This window comes from Tachysurus fulvidraco, chromosome 2 (genome assembly GCF_022655615.1).
Source record: "Tachysurus fulvidraco isolate hzauxx_2018 chromosome 2, HZAU_PFXX_2.0, whole genome shotgun sequence".
Lineage (NCBI taxonomy): Eukaryota > Metazoa > Chordata > Actinopteri > Siluriformes > Bagridae > Tachysurus > Tachysurus fulvidraco.
The window spans coordinates 12232606-12255232 of record NC_062519.1 but is presented as its reverse complement, the minus strand read 5'-3'; the positions used below and the strand labels follow the sequence as shown (position 1 = coordinate 12255232).

The 22627-nt window shown below is 36.3% G+C and overlaps 1 protein-coding gene across 1 annotated transcript; it reads right to left on the bottom strand.

The window, feature by feature from the left end:
- Positions 1 to 254: 254 nt before the first annotated feature.
- optc (opticin) lies at positions 255 to 22561 on the bottom strand. The gene is made up of 8 exons (XM_027144235.2): positions 22392 to 22561; positions 11223 to 11351; positions 9702 to 9878; positions 8928 to 9099; positions 8645 to 8803; positions 8188 to 8390; positions 3140 to 3235; positions 255 to 1571 (listed from the first exon to the last, which is right to left on the bottom strand). Exons 3-8 carry the CDS (start codon positions 9876 to 9878, stop codon positions 1401 to 1403), a joined length of 978 nt encoding a protein of 325 aa, XP_027000036.2. The 5' UTR covers positions 11223 to 11351; positions 22392 to 22561; the 3' UTR covers positions 255 to 1400.
- Positions 22562 to 22627: the final 66 nt, after the last annotated feature.

Sequence of the window (22627 nt, the reverse complement as noted above, 5' to 3'; positions counted from 1 at the left end):
ATATTATATATATATTCTATTATTCTATATATATTATAAAACAAACAGTAACAAGCAAAGTGAAAAACACACACATGTATATATATATATATATATATATATATATATATATATATATATATATATATATATATATATATATATATATATATATATATACACATGTGTGTGTTTTTCACTTTGCTTGTACAGGCAATTCTATTTCTAAATTAATTGTAAATAGTTTCCTATTTCTATTCTATATTTATGACATAGACAGTTAAATGCATTTCACTATGTAGTACTGGGTATTTGACAAATAAAATTTGGAATTTTGAATCTGAATTTTGATTTGAGAATTAAAATGGAATAAAGAAAATGTATTTTTTAGCAATGGAGCTCAGAGTTGAATCGATCTCTTAACATGTGCAGTTTATTTGCTAACATGTGGTAGTTCAGTATGTTAATATCAGTCTTACATTGGGTTTAGAGTCTCTGTTCATTTCATACTGCGATTGAGATAAAATAAGCATAAACACAGTGAGGACTGTAGATGAGCTTGTGAGGAATTGCATAATTCTGTATATCAGGTTGTATACTGTTATACAAAAGGACAATCTTCTGTAATTGATCAGTCATATACAGATGGAGACAAATACAAGACAAATGCCTAAATATGTAAATGGCTCACATGCATCTTTAAACTATGTGCCTGTGTGATTGTCATACTATAAATATTTGATAGTTGCTAAGTAACCCCTTGCAACCACCTGCGCTACATGAGCAAATTGTTATAAAAATAGACGTAACCTGTAACTTGGTCTCTAATATACATGATTCAAGGATACATAGTCCAGAAGAATGAACAGAACTCTCAGTTACTGTAGGTTGTCTGCGTTTCTAAAAAAAAAAAATTGCAGGAAGATATATATTGTGTGGAGATCAGGAATAGTTTCCAAAAAGACACTGAATGCCACCATGTGGTCATTAGTAGGTTAAGCCTCTGATGTTAAGTGCGAAACTGATGTTTTATTAACACACTTATCCTAGGAGTTAAATTGTTACACATTCAAACAAAAATTCTAATATTAAGTGTTCAGCAGCAATTCAAGGAATTCAAACATATTAAGTGACCAAAAATACAGAAGTATAATATTGGGTTCAGTTAAGCTATTGAATAGATGGTTGATTACTAAAAGATACTTAAGGAGCTTAGGTAATTCTTTATAAATGACAAAAGGAAGATAAGCAAAATATAATTTCTACCCATTTTTTTGTGCATTTGGAGTGGTTAGTTAAAATAAAGATTAGTCAGTTAGGGCCAAGACTTACATGTGCCATATTATCTAAAAAAGTGACTCTCATAGCACCTGTTACAAGTGAAGCAGAACCAGTCGAGTAGCCATATGCCCTAATAACACTCAGTGAGAGTTTCCCACAGGCACTCTTGGCAGGCAGACATAAGCCTGAGCGTACTGGTTCACATCCACCGGGTTGCCGTCCAATCTAATGTCTTCCAGAGCCTTGCGTATGTAGCTTCGGTCGTGACTGTTGCAGAACGTGTCTTCATTCAAGCTTTGGATGTTGTTGTTCTGAATAGGACACGAGAGGACATTGGTGAGTTAGGTGTAAATGCATTTAAGTAAAATGCATCTATTAAGTAAAATGCATCTATTTTTTTAACATAGGTTTGAATTGATGTTTTATTAGTCTGTTAGGAAATTTCTTGTCCTCTACTCTCCATCATGTTGAAAAGGTCCTGATCTGTGATTTAAGGCCTATTAATTCTGTTCAATTAACAAAATTAAATGATTGTGACTGCATTGAGTGAAACTAAAAGGAAAGCCAAGCTTTTCAGCTAACCTGGCACATGTACATAGTGGCAGAACGCTATTTAATAAGTGCACCATATGTTGTGTCCAAAATTATAGATATTAATGTGATATATTTTAAATGTTTCTAAGGAAAGAAAAGTGATTGCTCAACCCTGTTTCATGTTATTAGGAAGTTATTAGGCTACTGACCTTATTGTAGACTCTGCATTGTGCTCGTCCAAGCTACTGTCACTGCCAAGCTTAATAGCTGACTTTACAATGAGAACGGTTGATTGCATCAGCAAAAAGCGAAATTTCTCCTAAATTTTAGTGTAGTTCAACATATTTTTTTTTTAGAAAAATACACTGAAAAATTTAACAGGAGACTATATGAATACATATTCAGATGTCGGCACATCTACAGTAGATGCAGCGGCCAAGCGTTCTACAAGTTTTAGCATGGGTACATCACTGCCCATACTCAATGACATCTACATCTAAAACTTCATCTTAAAATACAAACTTAACAAGCTTAAATGCATCACATGTCATTTTGGTTCCCTTCCTAACCCCTATCCTAACTAGGTGCAATAATATTCTATAAACTACAGTATTACTGCATTATTACTCCACTCACAGTACCACATTGCACTACCTCTGTTTATTTATATATTTACATGACCATATTTTGTATGTATTTATACCTTGTCATTATATGATATAGGCTATGTCCTTGTATGTCTATATTGTGTATCTCCTGTATATATTGCTGTTTATAAACCTGTCATTTGCAAACCATTTTCATTCGCTGCTAAAGTTGCAGAGCTGCTTCAAAGACATTGTCAATACATTTGAAAATAGGCTTTTTGGCCTCAATGAATAGTCAATAACAATCATTTTTTGCATACCAAAATTGATGGAGTTGTGTGTGACAGTCAGAATGGTGCCTAATGATGCATGATGTATTTATTTGTACGTTTTATAATGGATCACTCACTGCATCTTATGCTGCATAATCCTAGCTTTTAACATATGAGCACATAATTTGGTTGGTGCTGTCAAAGTTAATCTGTACTCTCTTACATTGGGCCTTATTCTTTTAAGACAGCCATAATGATTTTAACTAGGGAGTTGATTAATTGGTGCAGTTTTAGAATTTGCCATGGTTTGTGAATGGTTTGGTCAATGTGAATTTCAAGGCCAAAAAAATCGGCACGCCTTTGACTCACTTATTACATTATTTGTAGCTTGGCATCTTTAATTGCTTGTTTGTCTCAATTATTATCTATTGACCTCCAGAAAATGAGCACTTTTATGAGGAAAAGGTGAATGCATAAGTGTGGGACCTGCAGATGAAGCACTCGTAAGCTCTCAGGAAGCGGGACAGGAATGTAGTCTAGTCGGTTGTCTGACAGGTACAGGAACTGCAAATCTTTCATTTCCTGTTGAGGAATTCAGAGAATGAGGTAATGGAAGTTGTGTAGCATGAAATCCATAGTGGCAGTATTGAGGACTATGCCATCCTATGACAATAAATGCTACATTCACGTAGATGGGAACTCTAGATCAGGTGGCGGTTACAAATATTGTTAAAGAGCCTAAAAGTGGCATAGCTGAGAGTTCACTTTCTTAAATGCATTTTTTTTTCTCTGTTTGTCTTTTTAAGTACATAACATGACACTGAGAGGGCTCACTACCTAATTTGTTGTGCAGTATGCATAATGATAATGAATGTACTCTCATTACAGTACTTCACTACACGATTCACTGTAATCATACTTTTTTGAGTATAATTAAATAATTGTGCTTTTAAATAAAACATTCAACTTCCCTATATTTATTTTTGATCACTGTTTTAGAGTAGAAAATTAATAATGCATTTGACCACTAAAACTAAAAGACAATAGGTGCAAAAAAAACAACAATTTTAAGAACCAACAAAGATAAAGTTTGCTGCTGAATGTTTTCATTTCAAGCATTATATGCTTAGTCAGCAGTCTGAGAGCATGAAGACAAGGAAACATACCAGGTCAATCTTATATATCAAATAAACATGAAATACCATTATGACAGTCTCAATGATCTGAGCCATCCACTGAGTTACTGTATCAGCATTTCCTTAGCTAGGATAGTGAAGTAAACCCAAGTTAACCCAATCTTTTAATGTTACAGTATCAAAACTTTGTATGATCTTAAGATGTGTAAAAACCTTTACAGTATATAGTAATACTTATTTATTACTGAAATGCTTTAATGTCTGGATGTTGAAGTAGGAACATAAACAGACTCCAGTTAGTACAGCTAGAGTGCTAACCTAGTACTGAATGGTCTCATACCACAGTACCTGAGCCATCTTTAGTTTTTTTATGATCCATCATGCCTACTTCGATCAAAAGGTGCAGGCTATTTGGTAGTACCTCAAGTAGTAAAGGCTACAGCAGGGAGCAGATCTTTTTCTTACACAGTTATGGAACAGCTTTGCAATTTGTATTCAGGTCCCAGACACAGTCTCAGGGTTGAAAACACATTTGTTTAGTCTAGCAAACTATGAATAGGTAGATGAGGAGATCTGGAGGGTTCATGAGTATAGAGTTTGATGAACTGGGACGTTTGGATGCTGTCGCCCTTCCACCCTCACAAGTCACTTAGGTTTGCTTACTGTGGTTGGACGCTTTATGTCCCAGGAAGCACTCATGTCTGTATCATCTTCTGGCTATCCCTTTTAGTCATGCCTATAAACATGCATGAATTAAATTGGCAAGCTAGTCAATGTTTCGTCTTTATATACTTTTTATTACTGAGGTAATGTTCACGTCAGCATAGCACACTAGGTTAGCTAACACAATCTTACACACAAATATGGTAGATCTACTTAGGTTTAATGTCAGTTAGCTGAAATATTGTACTTTTACAAGACAGCGGAAAAAAAGGTCATTTAGGTGGCAGTGTGTCAATCTAAATGTGGTTTAATACAGAATAAAATTGAGTGTAAGGGAATTAAAGGTAGGGTCTCCGATTTTTGAGAAATGCCTCAGAAAACTGAGTCGAGCCGAAAAATAAACAAAAAAAACCCAAAACAAACGTGTTGCCAATGAGCAGAAAGGGGCGGGTCTTGTCGATATGGGCGGAGAGAGTGTTCAGTGCGCATGTGTGACATTAGCAGAAAGCAGTTTTAGCATTAACATGGAGGATAAAAAAAAAGAAAGAAAGCGAAGAAAGGCTTACAATAAGGATCAGCTTTCCAGCTCTGGAGAAAACTGAAGGAGCAGGACGTTGGCTACATATTCACAGATTGGAGTTTCCCGAGTCAATAACTCCTCTTTTCTCCAAAAACACCTCTTTTCTATCGTAGTAATGTAGAGAGGCAAGCGTTTAGCTCAGGAGTTATTGACTCGGGAATCTCCAATTTGTGAATATGCGGCCAACTTTACTTAAGACGCTGAGGCGCTTTTTTCCTTCTCGATAAGTGAGTAATGTTGGTTTTGCTTTGTTACACAGAACTAATATATGCCGTCCTTTGCATGATTATGTTTGTGTGTCATTTTTGCTTGTTTGTTTATCTGCAATCGTATTGTTCTTCCCTTCAGCTATGATAAAGACACATTTCTTTCCATTAATTGCCTGGGTTGCGTATGTATGTGTGGGCGGAGCTATAAATACAGGGGTGGGACCCATTTGGGTTAGGGGCGTGTTTGTTTTGGTGATTTTATATGTCAACATTAGCTTTCAAAAATTGGAGACCCCACCTTTAAGTGCAACATTTCACCATTAGATGGCTCAAGGTTTTGTCAATGTTGGACTGGGAAAGTAAACATTTTTTTATTAGCTGGGTTAATTTTAAACAGATAAAAATTAATTACTAAACTACTAGTAATTACTAAAGTCATTTTAAAGTCATTACTGGACTAATTTTCCTAATCACTACTTTTCCTGTTACTCATTTATTAGAACTATGCCAGTACTTTTACTCAAGGCGGTGTGAAGTCTCTACAATTGATGATAATTAAGTTGGCTTAAACTTAACTACTTCTCAACACACTGCTGTGCACAACACAAGTTTGAACTAAACAAGCAAAGCTTAAAGGTTGTAAGACCACAAAACACCCAGATACTTTTAATACTTAAAAAGTTTAACCACTGACCTACATCTTCCCAATTTTTAACCCTAGTTACAAAATAAAAATGCTTTCTGAATTGTCTCTCCATGTAATGCTTATTTATCTTCTTACTTTATATGCTCATACGCCGCTACATGCCATCATTTGAAGTCATGTGCAATTTGTGGAGTCGGTCTGCTCGGCATTGCATATTATGCTGTCTCTTTTATCCTGATGCTGCTCCTGTTGTTTGGAGTAATTAGTGCATACTGCTCTGTGTTTTTATCATACTGTGCTGCACTTTAATGTAATTACACTGTATTTGTATTTGTATTCAGATGTGTTTTTTATATGGAAAGCCACAGGGTTCTGGATCCACAATATTAGATCTCAGTGGTCCTTATTTATTAAAATTGCACACGATCATGAAATCATTACCTTACTCGTCAATTTCATCTACAAAATGCAGTTTTTTTACTTTAGGCGGAATTTACTTTTTTGATAGGACCAGTTAGGTTTTAGGTAGCTGTTTTCCCCTTAAATAAACGATTTATAAACTGCAATTTGTATTAACTTGGATTAACTTGGTGTAATATTAAGATTTTCTTAAAAATCATTTAAGTGTGACAAATATGCAAAATAAATAAATAAATAAATAAATAAATAAATCAATACTTTTTCACAGCATAGTGAAGTAGTATAAGTACTGATTATAAATCTAGCAAATAATGTTAATAATCAGTTTCTGCACACAGAAACATTAAACTAAAAGAACGGTGTTTAATGTTGGCTGTTTAGTGTAAAGTGTAGGCTGACTTGCTATACAAAGATTTTATTTATTTATTTATTTATTTATTTATTTATTTATTTATTTATTTATTTATTTATTTTCATTTTATTTTAATGTTAGGATTATATAAAATAAGCATTTGTTCAGCATGTAATATGATGGCTCACGTTTATATATATGAATATATGCTAATGAAACGTGATTTCACTTAAGTCAGGCTTATTCAGGTTCATAGTAACGTAGTTCACGTAGCTATAGGTAACGTTAGTAAAGGATCTTCATCCATATAGCTTTAAACAGCTTTATAAATGCAGGGCATGCCTCAATAATTGTCATTTTAATTGCGACAGTCTCTTTAATTATGCTTCACTGATATTATTATTATGATTATTTATGATTTTTTCCATCATCTAGCTCTCCTTGGATCTTTCTCATGAGCCTACTGAATGTTTTCTCTGTAATGGCATAATGTCGTGATGCTTGCATACAAAAATTACAGTGTGTTCCGTTTTAATGTTAAATTTAGGGCATTTGGCAGATGCCCCGGGGGTGGCTCTGGGACCAAACACACTTAAATTTGGGCCACAGCAAACATGTCCTCTATAAAAACCACCTCTGTCTTGATGCACCCTTGGTACAGTGAGGTAGACCTTGATTCAGTGATTCACCATGAGTCTGAATGTTCTAGCTTTGTTTCTTTGGTACTGTTTGCCTACATGAGGCAGTACTGTGTGAGAACTTGATTCTAAGCAGCTAAAACTGATTAACTCAAATGATGACGTTTAACAGTTTAACAAATCAAACAGCTACAATAGCTTCAGATCACAGAGTTTCCATGTTCTTAGACTAAAACAGCAATCTAAGGGTATAGTGCTGGACAGTTGCAAAAAACAAACAAACACATGGCCTGATTTGTTTTACTCATGTGGTGTATTCTGTGAGGTTTTTGGATGTAAATGGATGTAAAAATTACTTATTTGAGTTACTCAAGTTTTTCTGTCAGTTTGAATCAGTTTTCTGATCAACAAGCCATTCTCTCATCAACAAATCTTGGATCTGCCATAAACAGGATGTTCAGTGTAAACTTTATAGACTGTTAAGTACTTTCTTAAATGCTCAGTCCAGACCATGTTAGACCACCAACCACAGCATATTCAAAGTCAATGAGATCACAATTTTTCAGCATTTTAATATTTGATCTTAAACCAAACTGAAGCTCTTGAAACTGCATTGTTCTGCAACCACATGATTGGCTGACTGGAAAAGTGCATGATTGAGCATGACTGCTACTGTTCCTATTAATGTGGCTGAAGCGGTCATAAATACAGTTTCACTAAGAAGATACTAAAAAACATATTAGAACATATCTTTAAAAAATAAAATAAAATACACTCAAAAACTAAATGCATTTTGCTTTGAATTCCCACACAATCTCATCTGCTCTTGTGCTCTGAATACTTTTGTGTCCCTATATGGACTGTTACCCTTTATAGCATTGACTACTTGCCTTAAAGCCTTCTCTGTGCATGCCGGCACTCGTCAGATGGTTATTGCGTACATCGATGTGCCTCATAGTGGCTGGAAGCTCAGGCAGAGACGGGATTCTGTTGTCAGCTAAAAATAGTTCCTGGAGCTGTGGGAGACTGCGGAAAGTGTCCTCATCCAGCGCGGAGATCTGATTCCCTGTTAGGTCAATTCGTTTCAACAGATCTAAGAACAGTGGAAAAATGGAGAATATTGCTCTTGGATAAAAAATCCTATAGACTGATATTAAGTATTAAATCAAGGTCATAGCAAGGTTAAATCTCTGACATAGTTTTTCTTTAATAGCTTCCTTCCCATTTGTTATTAACATATGTAGTTACCTATATGTACATTTTAAGAAATAGGGAGTTTTCTGAATTTAGTCAAATTGCATAGTGCACACTATTGGCTGCATAGAAATACTCAAAGCACCATCTTACTCAGGTTAAGAAAGTCCTTTGCGTTGACCGCAGTAATCTTGTTAAAGCGAGCATAGAAGTGTGTAGTGTCTTTGGGTGGAGGGGGAATCCTGATCAAATCAGCATCATCACAATACACACTACCACCGAGGCACACACACAGCAAGCAAGTGGGCATTCCTGTGGAGATACAAGCCATTGTAATAACAGCTTTCATCACTAGATGGTGAAAGAGTCACATTAAAAGACAAGAGTGTTTGTTCAGGGATGTTTCTGTATGCCGGAGGTAATATTTTCCACTCACCCAGACCAGTGTCAGGGCCAAAAAGTCCAGTACCCTGGAAGTCCAGAGCAGGAAGTATTGTGGGTGTGCTGGTCTGTGGCAGCAGTGTTATTTCTTCAGTTTTGTTTCCAGGATTATCTGCAGGATGTGGATGAGTAATGGCAACAGGAGAAGCCATGGTTCCAACCTCAAACTTTAAGAAGATGAACACTTGTTTTCCAGTTATATTTAAATACATGCTCAAGTGTTAAGCAATGTGTGCAATAAACTGTGCAATTTAATTAGCCAAAATGTAATACACTGTATAGGAACATCTTAGTTATTAGAATTTTTTAAGAATATGTATTGACGCAGACACCAAAACATACTTGTTTACTACTGCATGCATCAACTACACAGTGCTAGATCATGTGACAGGGACCATCGATTACGGTTAATGTACCTGAGAAATAATAAAATGATGAATATAATTCAAATTGAAAATAAACGGTAGGTTTTAGACAATGGATGTAAATTTTCGACATCTTGAATATATAATATTTTAGGTCTCTGTTTAAAAGTTAGTCGTGTTAACTGCTACAAGATTTTCCTCATGTCTAATGTCCAAAAATACCCCTATATTCAGCAGAGAAGTTAAGACTATATTGCTATATTAAGTGCATACATATAAAACATGTTATTTAGACCTGAACAATAAATTCAATAAATCGTTCAATTAACAAAACTGTTACATGTTTGAATCCTGCACCTTTCATAAGAATTGCTTAGTTTCAAGCCATGGTTTTACACACTAACCGAAATCCCTGCATTGTCAACATCTTCCTCCAAGTCATCATAGTCATAAGATTCTCCATATGTGTTCATGTCCCATGTGTCTGCATCAACATCATAATTCACCAGATCTGAATCAATTGGAGGAGCTGCCCAACACGAGCCAAGCAGGGCGACGGCAAGCACTACATACACTGCCATCTGAGGGAAAGATAAAGAATAACCTTGAAAATGTATCTAGTGCCTGTATCTAAACCTGTACTTGTCATTCATACAAAGTCACTGTGACAGGTTTTATGTCATTTAAGAATTAAAAATCCAAACAATAACTCTACTCCTCATCTTAGCAGGAACATATTCAAAAATGATCAGTTTGCAAGTGTGGGTTTTTACAAACAAGCAATTATAATGGCTTCTCATATCTTTATCATTAATCATCAACCTTCTGCTACTGATTTCATAGCTACTAGCTGGTACCTAGACAATATTATAACAATAACAATACATTATTACATTTGCAACTACTTTTACAGGATTTGGTAGATTCCCTTATCCAGAGAAACTTACATACAGTACATCCTATTTTATACAACTGAGCAGCTGAGAGTTAAGGGCCTTGCTCAGGGGCCCGGGTTAGCAGCTTGGCAGCTACTTTTTTTTCTTGCATTCCTACATCATGTATTGTTGCTGAATATAGTATTGTGTCTTGCAACATTTTTTTTTTATGCAGCTTCAAAAATGTGTTTTTTCAGAACAATCTAGAACAATCTGTTTGACTTATTTAATTTAAAAAAAAAGGTTAGGAAGGTTAAGATTTGGGTTTAGATTGTGGTTAAGTGTTTCTTGTTGTTTTTACAATTACATTTGTATAAACTGAATAAACATCCAACTCAACATCCTTGCCAGTTCCATTACATACAAATAGTTATGTGCTTTTTTTCTATGACTTCTCATATCTCATATGACTGAATATTCAAGTACTTTAAATTCATGTGCTGTGTCATACTGTAGTAGTAATATGTATGCTCATTAACAGGCCTAAGTATCTGCTAAAGCCGTCTTTGTAAAGAAATAACAATGACAAGTTTACAATTTCCAGTTCACACCCATACATTGTGTCGTTTTAGAAAATGGCTTTATATCCATAAACTAACTCAGGTTTTTATATTATACCCCTAAAGCTGTCTGCTATGGCTTTGCAAATACTAAACTTGCAAATGAAAAGCAGCAAAAAAGAAACATGTTCAGTATGTCAAGGATTACAAGAAAATGCAATACATCCTACAGCTTTAATAGCATCAGATAATGACAAGCTTTGACACATAATTTGATGTTGCTTGGTGTTATATGGAAATCCATGCAATATATTCAGCTTTTTTTTCCTCATGATAACAGCATTTATAATTCAAAGCTCGAAGCTCCGACTGGAGCTTTACACAAAATTTGTCAGGAAATGTAATCCACCACCAGCAGCAGCAACAATCAGAGGAAATCTGATTACACGATAGCCTTCAGTAAAAGAAAAAGACAAAATGTACACCATACCTTTTGAGCATGGAGTCTTGATATTTGATGTGTATAGATGATTAGAACAAATGCTGGTGTCTGTGGACTGGTGGTCAGCAGAATGTCTCCCAGTCAGGCTCAGGGCTACTGGAGCCAAATAGAGAAGGGCTGATGGGTGAAGAGGGGAAAGGCCAGGTTCCTTTAAGTGTTTGTTTGTTCAGCTGTCACTAATTCTACAGCCATTTGTCATTTGTCCTCTGCTACTGAACCTGTCTGTCTTTTTTTTTTTTTAATTAATTGTTGTCTTTTTGTACGCTGGGTTTTAAAAAAAGAATATTTAGTTTCGGCTCAGTATCAGAGATTCTTTGTGGATAATCACATGCAGATTTCTCATGAATGTCTACACATGTCTAAATATTTCATTACCTCTGTATACAAGTTTAAAATGAATGTATTGCTATATTTTACTTTTGTTTTTAATAAACCTTTTTGGTATATTTGAACATTTTACAGGCATCTCACATCCCTGTGTGAGATACAGACTTTTTCTGACCTGACCTAGCGCGCACACACGCACGCACACAAACACACACACAGAGTAAGTCAGTGAGAAGTTCTGTCCCTTCCACCTCCCTCCTCCTTTTTTCTCTCCTCTTCAGCTGTCCTCATTAATCTGTGTGTTTAGGACATCACACATTCCATACCTAAATGTCTTGTACAGCTGAATGCAGAGTCAGAAACTGAGGGAAAAGTTAACTCTGACTTCATTTCTTTCCTTAAAACCTATAGATATGCTCTAATAAAAGGCAGAAATACAAGCTGCCTCAGTTACATTTATAATTTCAATGTTATTTAGTCTGTAAATTCAGCCCACTTGACAGATTTTGATATATTAAAGGCATATATTGAAGTGATCAATTCTGCTAACCATGTCTGTAGTGGATCTACTGAGTGCTAAATCTGTGAGTGAGTGAGTAAGGAGTTTGATGGAACTTACTTAAAAAGAAAGAAACCACCTGTACTAACATTCCTAAAACAACACTCAGTAATGCCAGCAACTTCTAAAAGGCAAAAGTGGAAATATAGAAATCTACCATTTTAAGTAGACTTTAAGAGCAGAAACCCCATAGCCATAGCGCCAAACCCCAAGATGCAAAGCATTCATCATCAGTAAAAAAAAAAAAAAACAGAAATTCAGATTGCAATTACAAATAAATACAGAGATGAGCTAAAATCTGTAACAAGCTGCTTTGAGATAATGTCCATTGTTGAAATTGAATATTATAATAATTTGCTATAAAAATGAATTGAACTGAACTGAATATGAGCTCATCAGTGAAGCATGGTGGGCTTGCACTTTAATTTTCACAATTTTAACATTGACTAATCTTTAACATTGACTAATCTTTAACATTGACTAATCTTTAACATTGACTAATTCAGAAGTCATCAGAAACATTCTGTCTCAGTTTACAGAGAAATTCATCCAATGTAATTGGGACACACTTCATCATTGAGCACAATAATGACACAAATCACAACAATGAATGAGTTTATTTGTACTTAATCAGGGGCAATGCACAGAGAACATTTAAGAAAGAAGAGATGTCATGTGCCAGGTTATAGCAAAAAAAATGCCATTGACTTCCATAGTAGGAAAACAAATATTATGGAAGTAATACATGATGAAGATATTCTGATAAATGATGGTAAGCACAAAGTTGACGTTACCATTGAATTCCATCATTTGTTTTCCTACTATGGACATCAATGGTTACAATCAGCTGTGTGCTTATCGTCATTTAGCAAAATATCTTCTTGTGTTCATGAGAAAAAAGTAATTCATACACATTTAGAACAACATGAGGATGAGGTAGCCTAGTGGTTAAGGTGTTGGGCTACAAATCAGAAAGTTGTGTGCTAGATTCCTACGTCCACCGAGCTGCCACTGCTGGGCCCCTGAGCAAGGCCCTTAACCCTCAATTGCTCAGTTGTATATGAGAGAAAAATGTAAGTCTCTCTGGATATGGGCGTCTGGTAAATGTGAAAATGATGACCGAATTTTTCTTTTTGGGTGAACTATCCCTTTAATGTGTGTAAATTCTATAGAGACAGTTAAATGAGTTTGAATTGAGTTTAAAATGAAATTGAATAACACACACACTACTCAATACACAATTACAATAGTGTCATATGGTCTAAATTGCCCTGATTTTTGTTTTTATTCCACAGGCCTTGACTACATCAGAAACCAATTAGACTGTCAGGCCGAGAATCAGTGAGGGCTCTCAATCATCTGAGGAAGAGGACTTCTTTTCCTGCTTGAAGAAGACCAGCCTTCTTGAAATGACCCAACAGTTGGATGCGTACCTGGGGTGCCCAGGAGACACAGTAGAGGTACTGAAGTCCTTCCCAGCTGTGTGCCAGCTATGGCTTAAGCTTAATATGCCACTCCCGGCCTCAGCATCCTGTGAAAGACTGTTCAGTGTTGCAGGGCTGATCTTCAGGACAAGAATAGCATGCATTGGCTCAAAGAACCTCGAAAACCAGTTGCTTTTGCGGCTGAACAAGGGATATTGGTAACTCTTTTTCTCAACTAGTCATATCTTCTGCTCCATGAAACACAGCTCAGTAGTACACGTATACAGTATGGTTCTTTTATGTATTTGCATTGTACTGAAATGCATTCTTTTTCACTGGGCATATGCAGCTGAAACAGGTAGCCTAGTGCATCCCAATTTTTTCATCATTATATTAATTTAACATTATAGTCATTATGGCCATTAGAAATATGTTTTTGAGGAGGTGGGGTAGTGCACAGTGGTTCTTAACCTTGTTGGAGGTACTGAACCCCACCAGTTTCATATGCGCATTCACCGAACCCTTGATAATTGGAAAAATAAAATATGACTTTTTTCAAATTCAAAACATAAGTATATAAAATACTGGTGTACAAAATGAACCGTGCATCAACATCACTGTGTTCAAAGAACAAAACCATTAAAACGATTTTCACACAAAAACAAAAACATAATAATGAATATTTACTGAAAATCAGTGTGACTTCTGCTGTTGCCTTTCAGAGACCAGTTCAGAAATGTGCGGCTTCACCTTGGCAAGTGCCACTCTCATGTCATTTTCGCAACAAAGTCTGTTCCTTTTCTTCGTTTTTATGTCCAGCATCCTCGAAAATGATTGCTCGCAAAGATATGTTGTAACAAACGGTATGAAAATCTCCAGAGCTTTCTTAGCAATAACAGGGTACGTTCCCATTTGTTGACACCAAAACGTTGAGAGCGTTGTTGTTGTTCTGAAGAGTTGCTGTTGGACCTGGCTCTGCTGAATTTCAATGATTTCATCGAGGTATTCATCACTGACATCTGTTGTCTCAACACCAAACGTGAACGGCTGTCTCACCCATGCTGGATAAGACTTTCTCTTGTAGGGAAGTATCCGTCGAGAGACTTTGCAAGCTCATCTAAGTGCGTGGCAATTGCTTGCTTCAGTTCCGCGGGTAAAGAAATGTCTCCGGTTCCAGATACATCTTCGATCTTACATACACAGTCGTCTAGCAAGGGAAAGTTTGCGAAGTTATCGTTCTCTATTCGTCGTTTCCATAACGGTAGCTTTTTTCAAAAAGCCTTCAGGTTTTCTTCCGCTCCGATGATGTTGACTCCACCGCCCTGCATCTGTTGATTGAGATGATTGAGAGCTGCGAAGATATCAGCCATGTATGCTAAAATGAGAATGAACTCATACATCAGACATTTGAAGCAATCTGCATGAAAATGTTGGTGCTCTTGCAAAAACAGGGCTAATTCCACATGCAGGGCAAAAACACGATTCAGCACCTGTCCCTGGGATAACCACCGAACGTTAGAATGGTACAAAAGTACCTTGAATTCAGAGCCCATTTCTTTACACAGCTCACTGAAGATGTGGTGCCTCAGAGCACTATTTCGCACATAGTTCACGCATTCCACTACAATTTTTAATACTTCTGCCAGTGTTGGAGGTAAGGTTTTTGTTGCCAACGCATGCCTGTGCAGAATGCAATGCGTAACAATGATGTGTGGTGCATCAGCTTTCACTAGCGCACCAAAACCAGACTTTCTTCCCAGCATGACTGGAGCTCCGTCCGAACAAACTGCAGAAACCATATCCCACGGCCTTTGAAGAAGTCATCTACAAGTTTCTTCACATCGGCTGCTTTATTAGTTGTTGTTAAAGGCTTACAAAATAAAAAATCTTCCTTTATCAAATCGCCTTTCTCGTCGAGTTGAAGGCTGAATTTTGCCGGGCTTGAAATCAGATCTGCAAGATGTCGTTGCTCATGTCCGCTATTCTGTCGTTGATGGTGTCATTTGAAAGAGGAATTTGGGATAACTTCAGCCGCTTTTCCCAGCATGATATTCGCCATCTTCAAAACAGCTGGTTTTATGAGTGTTCCACCAATGGTGTGTGTGGTTTGCCCTGCTTTGCGATCAGGTAAGCAACTTCGTACGATGCTGTGAGGATCGGATTGTTGATGGGTACAAAGCCGAGAACAGGCAAAGTAGCCTTTTCATCGAATCTGGCCCTCTTCACCTTGAATTCAGCGAGCGTTGTGTTCATATATTTTCCATCTCCATGCAGCTTAAGGAAGTGTTCTCTTAGTTTTGCCGGTGCTAGACTAGAATTGCTCAACTTGGCATTGCAAATAATGCATTTAGGACGCTGACTCCCATCATGTTCCGTTATACATGTGAATCCATATTGTACATATTCGTCCGACCACTTTCTTTTTTTGCTTGACATAGTTAGTATGAAGGGATTAAAAAATTAAGAAAGAAATCACACGACGTACCATCACGACAGTCACAAGTCGACTACTGGGCGCACCAAATTTCCAGCAGCACAGATAGGCCAAGCGATGTTGTGTGATCGAACCCAGGTTAAGAACCACTGGCCTAAGCTTTTGTCCTTAATGGCATTTTTTCCTTGCATTACTTTTACTTTTATACTTTTAAAGTTTTGAAACCAGTACTTTTACACTTTTACTTGAGTAAAAAGCTCGAGTTGATACTTCAACTTCTACAGAAGTATTTTTAAACCCTAGTATCTATACAGTATTTCTACCTGAGTAATGAATGTGAATACTTCTGAGACCACTGCTTACAATTGACAAAAAAACCCCAATAATTTAAGGCCTTCAGATGCACTTTGCTATCAGAGCTGTTGGAGAATTGCCACAATTTCCCGATTGTGATTCCCATTATAATAAAAAAGCCTGGTTTACAGATGTGCAGACTGAAAGTGTGTAGATGTGTCTGACAAAGAGGGACGGACCAGAAAGTACAATAAGTGGTGTTAACCTCGACATCGATAACACTTCATATCATATTATATTGGTTAGTATATAATTTTCCAAAAGTTATAAAATCTTTTGGGACAAATGTGATGTGCATTTTAAATGTATTTTTGATACTGTATGTATAAAAGGTAACCCAGATATCTGTAGGAATTGTGTTTAATCTTAAAAAGTTGCATGAGACAAAATGTTTAAAGAGGTTACATTTACACTTTAAACTGGATTAAGGCTAATGAGTGCATTTCTTAGGATCTGGGTTTTACAGTCATGAGGCCACAGTAATATATGCCATCTGGGCCTTGGCTTCCTGGCAGCAATGCATAAAAGCCACATAATCGCCTCCAGTTGCATTTTTTAGGCAACATCATACAGCAAAGACAATGCTAAGCTCTATACATTTAGGTTTATAGTTCTTTTTGCTCGGAAAAAAGGCCCCCTCATTTAAAATATCGCTTAGCAATATAAGCAGTCACTAAAGCCCACTAACAAGCAGTGGGTCTAAGAGGAATGCAGTTTTTTCCTAATGTGGGATGAATTTGTACACCAAGGTTATTTTTATGGACCCCATTGTATACATGACAAATTGCATATTAAATTTTTTTAGACATATAAGACATTTTTTTGTGCTTACATTTATAAACATTGCTTACACAATGTTTATAAATGAGACCACTAAAAGTCCCGCAATTCAGTTCTGGTAAATAAGATTTTGAAAACGATAATCATTGGAAAACAATGGTTTTACACTGAAAAGAATGGAGGTGTGTTTGCGTAGACTGTTTTTGGTGAATCAAAGTGTAATCATACCCTCATTTAACACCAGTAAATAACTGGTATATGTTTCAGAAAGACTTCTGAAAAACACTGATTTTGAAAAACAAGTGAAATGAGATAGTAAAAGAGGAGAGTGGCAGTGCCATGCTCGCTCTCTTGCCAAATGCATTCCTCCTGAATATCAGAGCTTGAGGCTGAAAGAAAGTGTGTGCTAGAAATGCAGCTTATCTTATTATTTATTATTTATAGGTTATAATGAGCAGGATTAAAATTCAGTCAGCAGAAACATTTCGTTCGTCATTTTTATTTTCAGAATATTATTCAAGTGTCATGGTAATTAATAATAACAAAGATGTAACCGTAAAATGAGCCCACCGGGCATTGAACTGACAGTGTAACTAACTTGAACTTGACGTTAGCCCTAGTGCTTTTGTGGCACATTGCTGCACTACTGGTATTACACATGTCTTTAACATTAGTCATACAGTGTGTTTCTGGGAAAACATTGTCGGCTTATGTTCTACCACTTACTATAAATCCAGTTGTTCATTACAAACTGTAAACTGAATTTTATGCTATAAAATCATGTGGTATGTAGTTTGTGTGACTGTCAGATAATAAACTGAGAATGGTTCATACATCCTGAAATGCGGTAGTTACTGTTAAATTAACTGCAATGTTTTGCCTTGGGGATAATAAATTTGATTCTACTTTCTTTTCCCAGTGATTTGAGTGAACTCCCCTATGTGTATATGTGTATTTATTTCATTTATAAGCCATTTTCTCTTTTTTTATCCTTTCTTACACTGCACTATTGGTTAATTTTCTTGATTAAAGTTTTTCCTGCTCTGATGTTGGTGATTGTTTTTACCCCTGTTTACTGTCATTGACCCCATAAAACACACTTTGAGTTCGTTTTATACACCTCTTTCCAATACCCAGCTTAAATCTACTAAATTGTTAAGAGCTTTTTGATTAGCTACACCTTCCCAAATGGATGCTGATGCTAATTGGACCATTTTCTAAAAGGACTGTAGAAACTCAAATTGTTCCCTATAGAGACAAACTAAAGAATCATTCAATTAAAATATTATTTGGAGCCTTTTTTTTTCTAAGCTTATTGACCATATTCTCCCTCAAGTCGATTTTCTACGTAAGGGATTAAAAGTCTCATAGAGTATCAATGCTGGATTGGTGTGATGCCCAGTGTGAAGTAATGTTACTACTCATAGTTATTATCCAAAAGTGGCATATCTAGATATGTTTATAACTCCTAATCCACATCAGTTTAACAACTACAAGGTATACTTTCTACCTATTTACATTTAATGTTAATGAATCACTACAGAGGGGACATGGTGGCTTAGTGAGTAGCACGTTCGCCTCACACCTCCAGGGTCGGGGTTCGATTCCCGCCTCCGCCTTGTGTGTGCGGAGTTTGCATGTTCTCCCCGTGCCTCGGGGGTTTCCTCCGGGTACTCCGGTTTCCTCCCCCAGTCCAAAGACATGCATGATAGGTTAATTGGCATCTCTGGAAAATTGTCCGTAGTGTGTGAATGCGTGAGTGAATGAGAGTGTGTGTGTGTGTGTGCCCTGCGATGGGTTGGCACTCCGTCCAGGGTGTATCCTGCCTCGATGCCCGATGACGCCTGAGATAGGCACAGGCTCCCCGTGACCCGAGAAGTTCGGATAAAGCGGTAGAAAATGAATGAATGAATCACTACAGAACTACTAAATACTAGTTATAATCATTTCTGAGGAGCAAGTTGGCTTGGTGGTTTACCAGGTTGACTCACACATACAGGGTTGGGGGTTTGATTCCTGCCTCCACTGTTTGCTTGTGGGAGTGAGTTTGCATGTTCTTGGTGGATTCTTCTATATACTCACGTTTCCTCCCAATGCATTGTGGGCTGATTGCCATCTCTAAATTGTGTGAATATGTAATTGTGCCCTGTGATAGACTGGCATCCTGTCTTGAGTGTACCCTGCCTCATGCCACGAAACTCCCAGGATAGGCTCCAGGTTTCCTGTAGGATATGTGGTGTAGAGTTTGGATGATCAATCATTTCTTTCCTTTCCAGACACTCACTTTTTTTTTAAAAATACAAACAGTTCACTCTTCACACTCTTGTTCTTATAACAAGGTATAAAGTCTGTTGATCTGCTTGTCCTACAGAAAGTTTTTAAATGTTTATTTATTACTGAATTATGCAACCCCATCAGACTGTTTATTAAAAACTACTCCACTGAATATTTAACTTCATAGAATTTCCATGAGAAATGTTTATTCCTGACTCAAAGTTCACTCATGACCTTGTTGTTTATCCTCTCTCTTAAAGTTACTACGGCCAAAAATGTGCTGAAGGCTTTTTTTCTAAACTTACCGACTCTTATAAAGCACTGACTGTATAATGTGCTGGAACTTATTACATAACATTTTTTAAGCTCAATTTCTGTTCCAACTAAGTACAGGTAAAACAAAAAATGACATAAAGAGTTAATCTGCTGAATGGATCATCTCAGAAGAATCTTGTAAAGCAACATTCAGATTGTTAAGCAAGATGCAGCTGAAGAAAAGGAGAAGTATGACTCCGCTCGTCATCTGTGTACACTCCCTAAACATAAGACAACAAATATCCTAACGGACCAATCAAAATAATTCCCAGTTAAGAAAGTTGATGCTTAAAATAATAATGTGTATAGAAATGAGATTTAATCATCTATCTTTATCTTTTGTGCTCATAAGGTGTGGTCCTCTTGCAACATCGTTGGGTCAACAATTCTCTGGTCTGTTAAAATATGAGTTGATTATTCCAAATTCTTGAGTGATACTTGAGTGTGTGTGTGTGTGTGTGTGTGTGTGTGTGTGTGTGTGTGTGTGTGTGTGTGTGTGTGTGTGTGTGTGTGTGTGTGTGTGTGTCTGACTTACAGGAAGTCCTGTTATGATCCACTCTAATGGAATTTATCTTTTATCAAAATGGAAGAAACAAGGTATAAAGTCTGTTGATCTACAGAAGTGTGCCAAAGTTTTTAAATGTTTATTTATTACTGAATTATGCAACCCCATCAGACTGTTTATTAAAAAACTACTCCACTAAATATTAACTTCATAGAATTTCAGTGAGAAATATTTATTCCTGTTAAAAAGTTCACTCATGACCTTGTTTTTTGTCGACTCTCTTAAAGTTACTACGGCCAAAAATGTGCTGAAGGATTTTTTTAAAACTTTCCGACTCTTATAAAGCACTGACTGTATAATGTGGTGGATCTTACATAACACTTTTTAAGCTCAATTTCTGTTCCAAATAAGTGCATGTGAAAAAAATGCCATAAAGGGTTAATCTGCTAAATGGATCTTCTCAGAAGAATCTTGTAAAACAACATTCAGATTGTAAAGCAAGATTCAGCTGAAGAAAAGTAGAAGTATGACTCCACTCGTCATCTGTGTTGATTCAAACAAATATCCTAACGGACCAATCAAAATAATTCCCAAAGTTAAGAAAGGTGATGCTTAAAATAATCATGTGAATAGAAATGAGAATAAATCTTCTATCTTTGTCTTTTGTGCTCATAAGGTGTGGTCCTCTTGTAACATCGTTGGATCAATGATTCTCTTCTCTAACCATGAGTCGATTATTCCAAATTTTGGAGATAGTGTATGGGTGGTGTGTGTGTGGGGGGGGTTTATGTGTGTGACTTACAGGAAGTCTTGTTACGAGCCACTCTAATGGAATTTATCTTTTTTCAAAATGGGTGTGATATATCTCTTATAAAATATCTGTGGTCCCTTAGGCAATACTTCTTATTTTCTCTATTACTGTGATTAATTCTATTGCTCTAGGATTATTAATCACAAAAGCTTTTAATGCCTTACTTCACGGGTTCCCAGACTAAGGGTTACATCTCTAGAGAGAATTAGAGAACTCTAGTAGAGAACCTCACAATCATCACTTTTGTTTTACTTGTGTATATTGTGTAGGAAATAAACAGGATTTTGAGTGCTTATTTATTTATTCACATTCAGACTATATTTAAGATAAGAATGAACATGCTCTTTTGGTCTTTTTCACTCTCCTGAGAATTCAGAAATACTTTAGAAATTAAAAAAAAAAAATCTCTATCCATCTGCATCCTCAAAATAAACTATTGTGTCTCAAACCAAATGCTTATATAGTATTCTAGAACATTACTGAATAGTAACCAGTTTTCCAGTATTTTTTCTTCTAGATAAAGGTTTGAATGTCAGTGTTTTGGATTTGAAACACAGCTTAAGACTTAACACACTGACAGCTTTGTTATAATCTTCGTCAAAACTTTCAGCTATCCTGCAAAAAGCGCAAGTCAAACATCACTGTGGAATTGGAATCTAGGACAATGATGTTTTGTCTTTGAGATGCCATGTAGTGAATGTCACATTTAATCCTCTAGATATACATAAGAGAGGCAGATGTGAACAATGAACAACAGTGTGTGAACAATACCGCTTGTGCCGTCTCGGCTTTGGCAAACGAAGACAAGTCATGTGTCTAAATATAAGGAGTCTTTTCCGATAACAATACACTTCCCACTAGACTGTTAGGTCAGTGCAAGGAATCTTTTATTATATATTCTATTATGATTACACATTGGTACTGTATGTTAGTAACAATAAAATGTCTAAATGTTACAACAACCGTAAACAATGTACCATAATCATTTTGGCTTTTTTTACCCACAAAGTATGTGAATTTCTACCTTATTTTCCTGTCCAGGTCTTCCTTACCCAGACTCTCAACCTCTAAACTGTCCTGATTTGTTCCTGATGCTCTACGTCTACTTATTTTCCGATGTTTTGGATGTTTCGACGTTAACACCATAAAGTTCTACACTTCCTAGGAACTATGTACTGTACACTCATCTTTCTCCCCATCTTTCCTGGATACCTGATACTTACTACAACTAAGAATTGATATTTTATCAGTTGTAATCTTCCCAGGAGTCTTATTCACAATGTGCCCTTTATGAAACATTCTTTTAACACTTCATACTCTTTAACTTGTTATTATATAACTTATTTTGTGCTGTGGGTAATGTTTCTGCCTCACCTCATTAGAGACTTGGGAGCAATCCGGAGCTCAGGTTACTGACTGTGTGGAATTTCGCATGGGTTGAATTATTTGTTGAATCACCTGCAAAGCCTGCTTGCAGTATTTGCATGCACAGTTTATGCCCTTGCACACTTAAATTAGCATTCCCTTCCTCTGTGATAGAATTTGTTCTCTTTCTCCTGGTCAGTATCATAGTAGATTATGTCTCTGGTCCAGTCCCTGTACTACTCTTT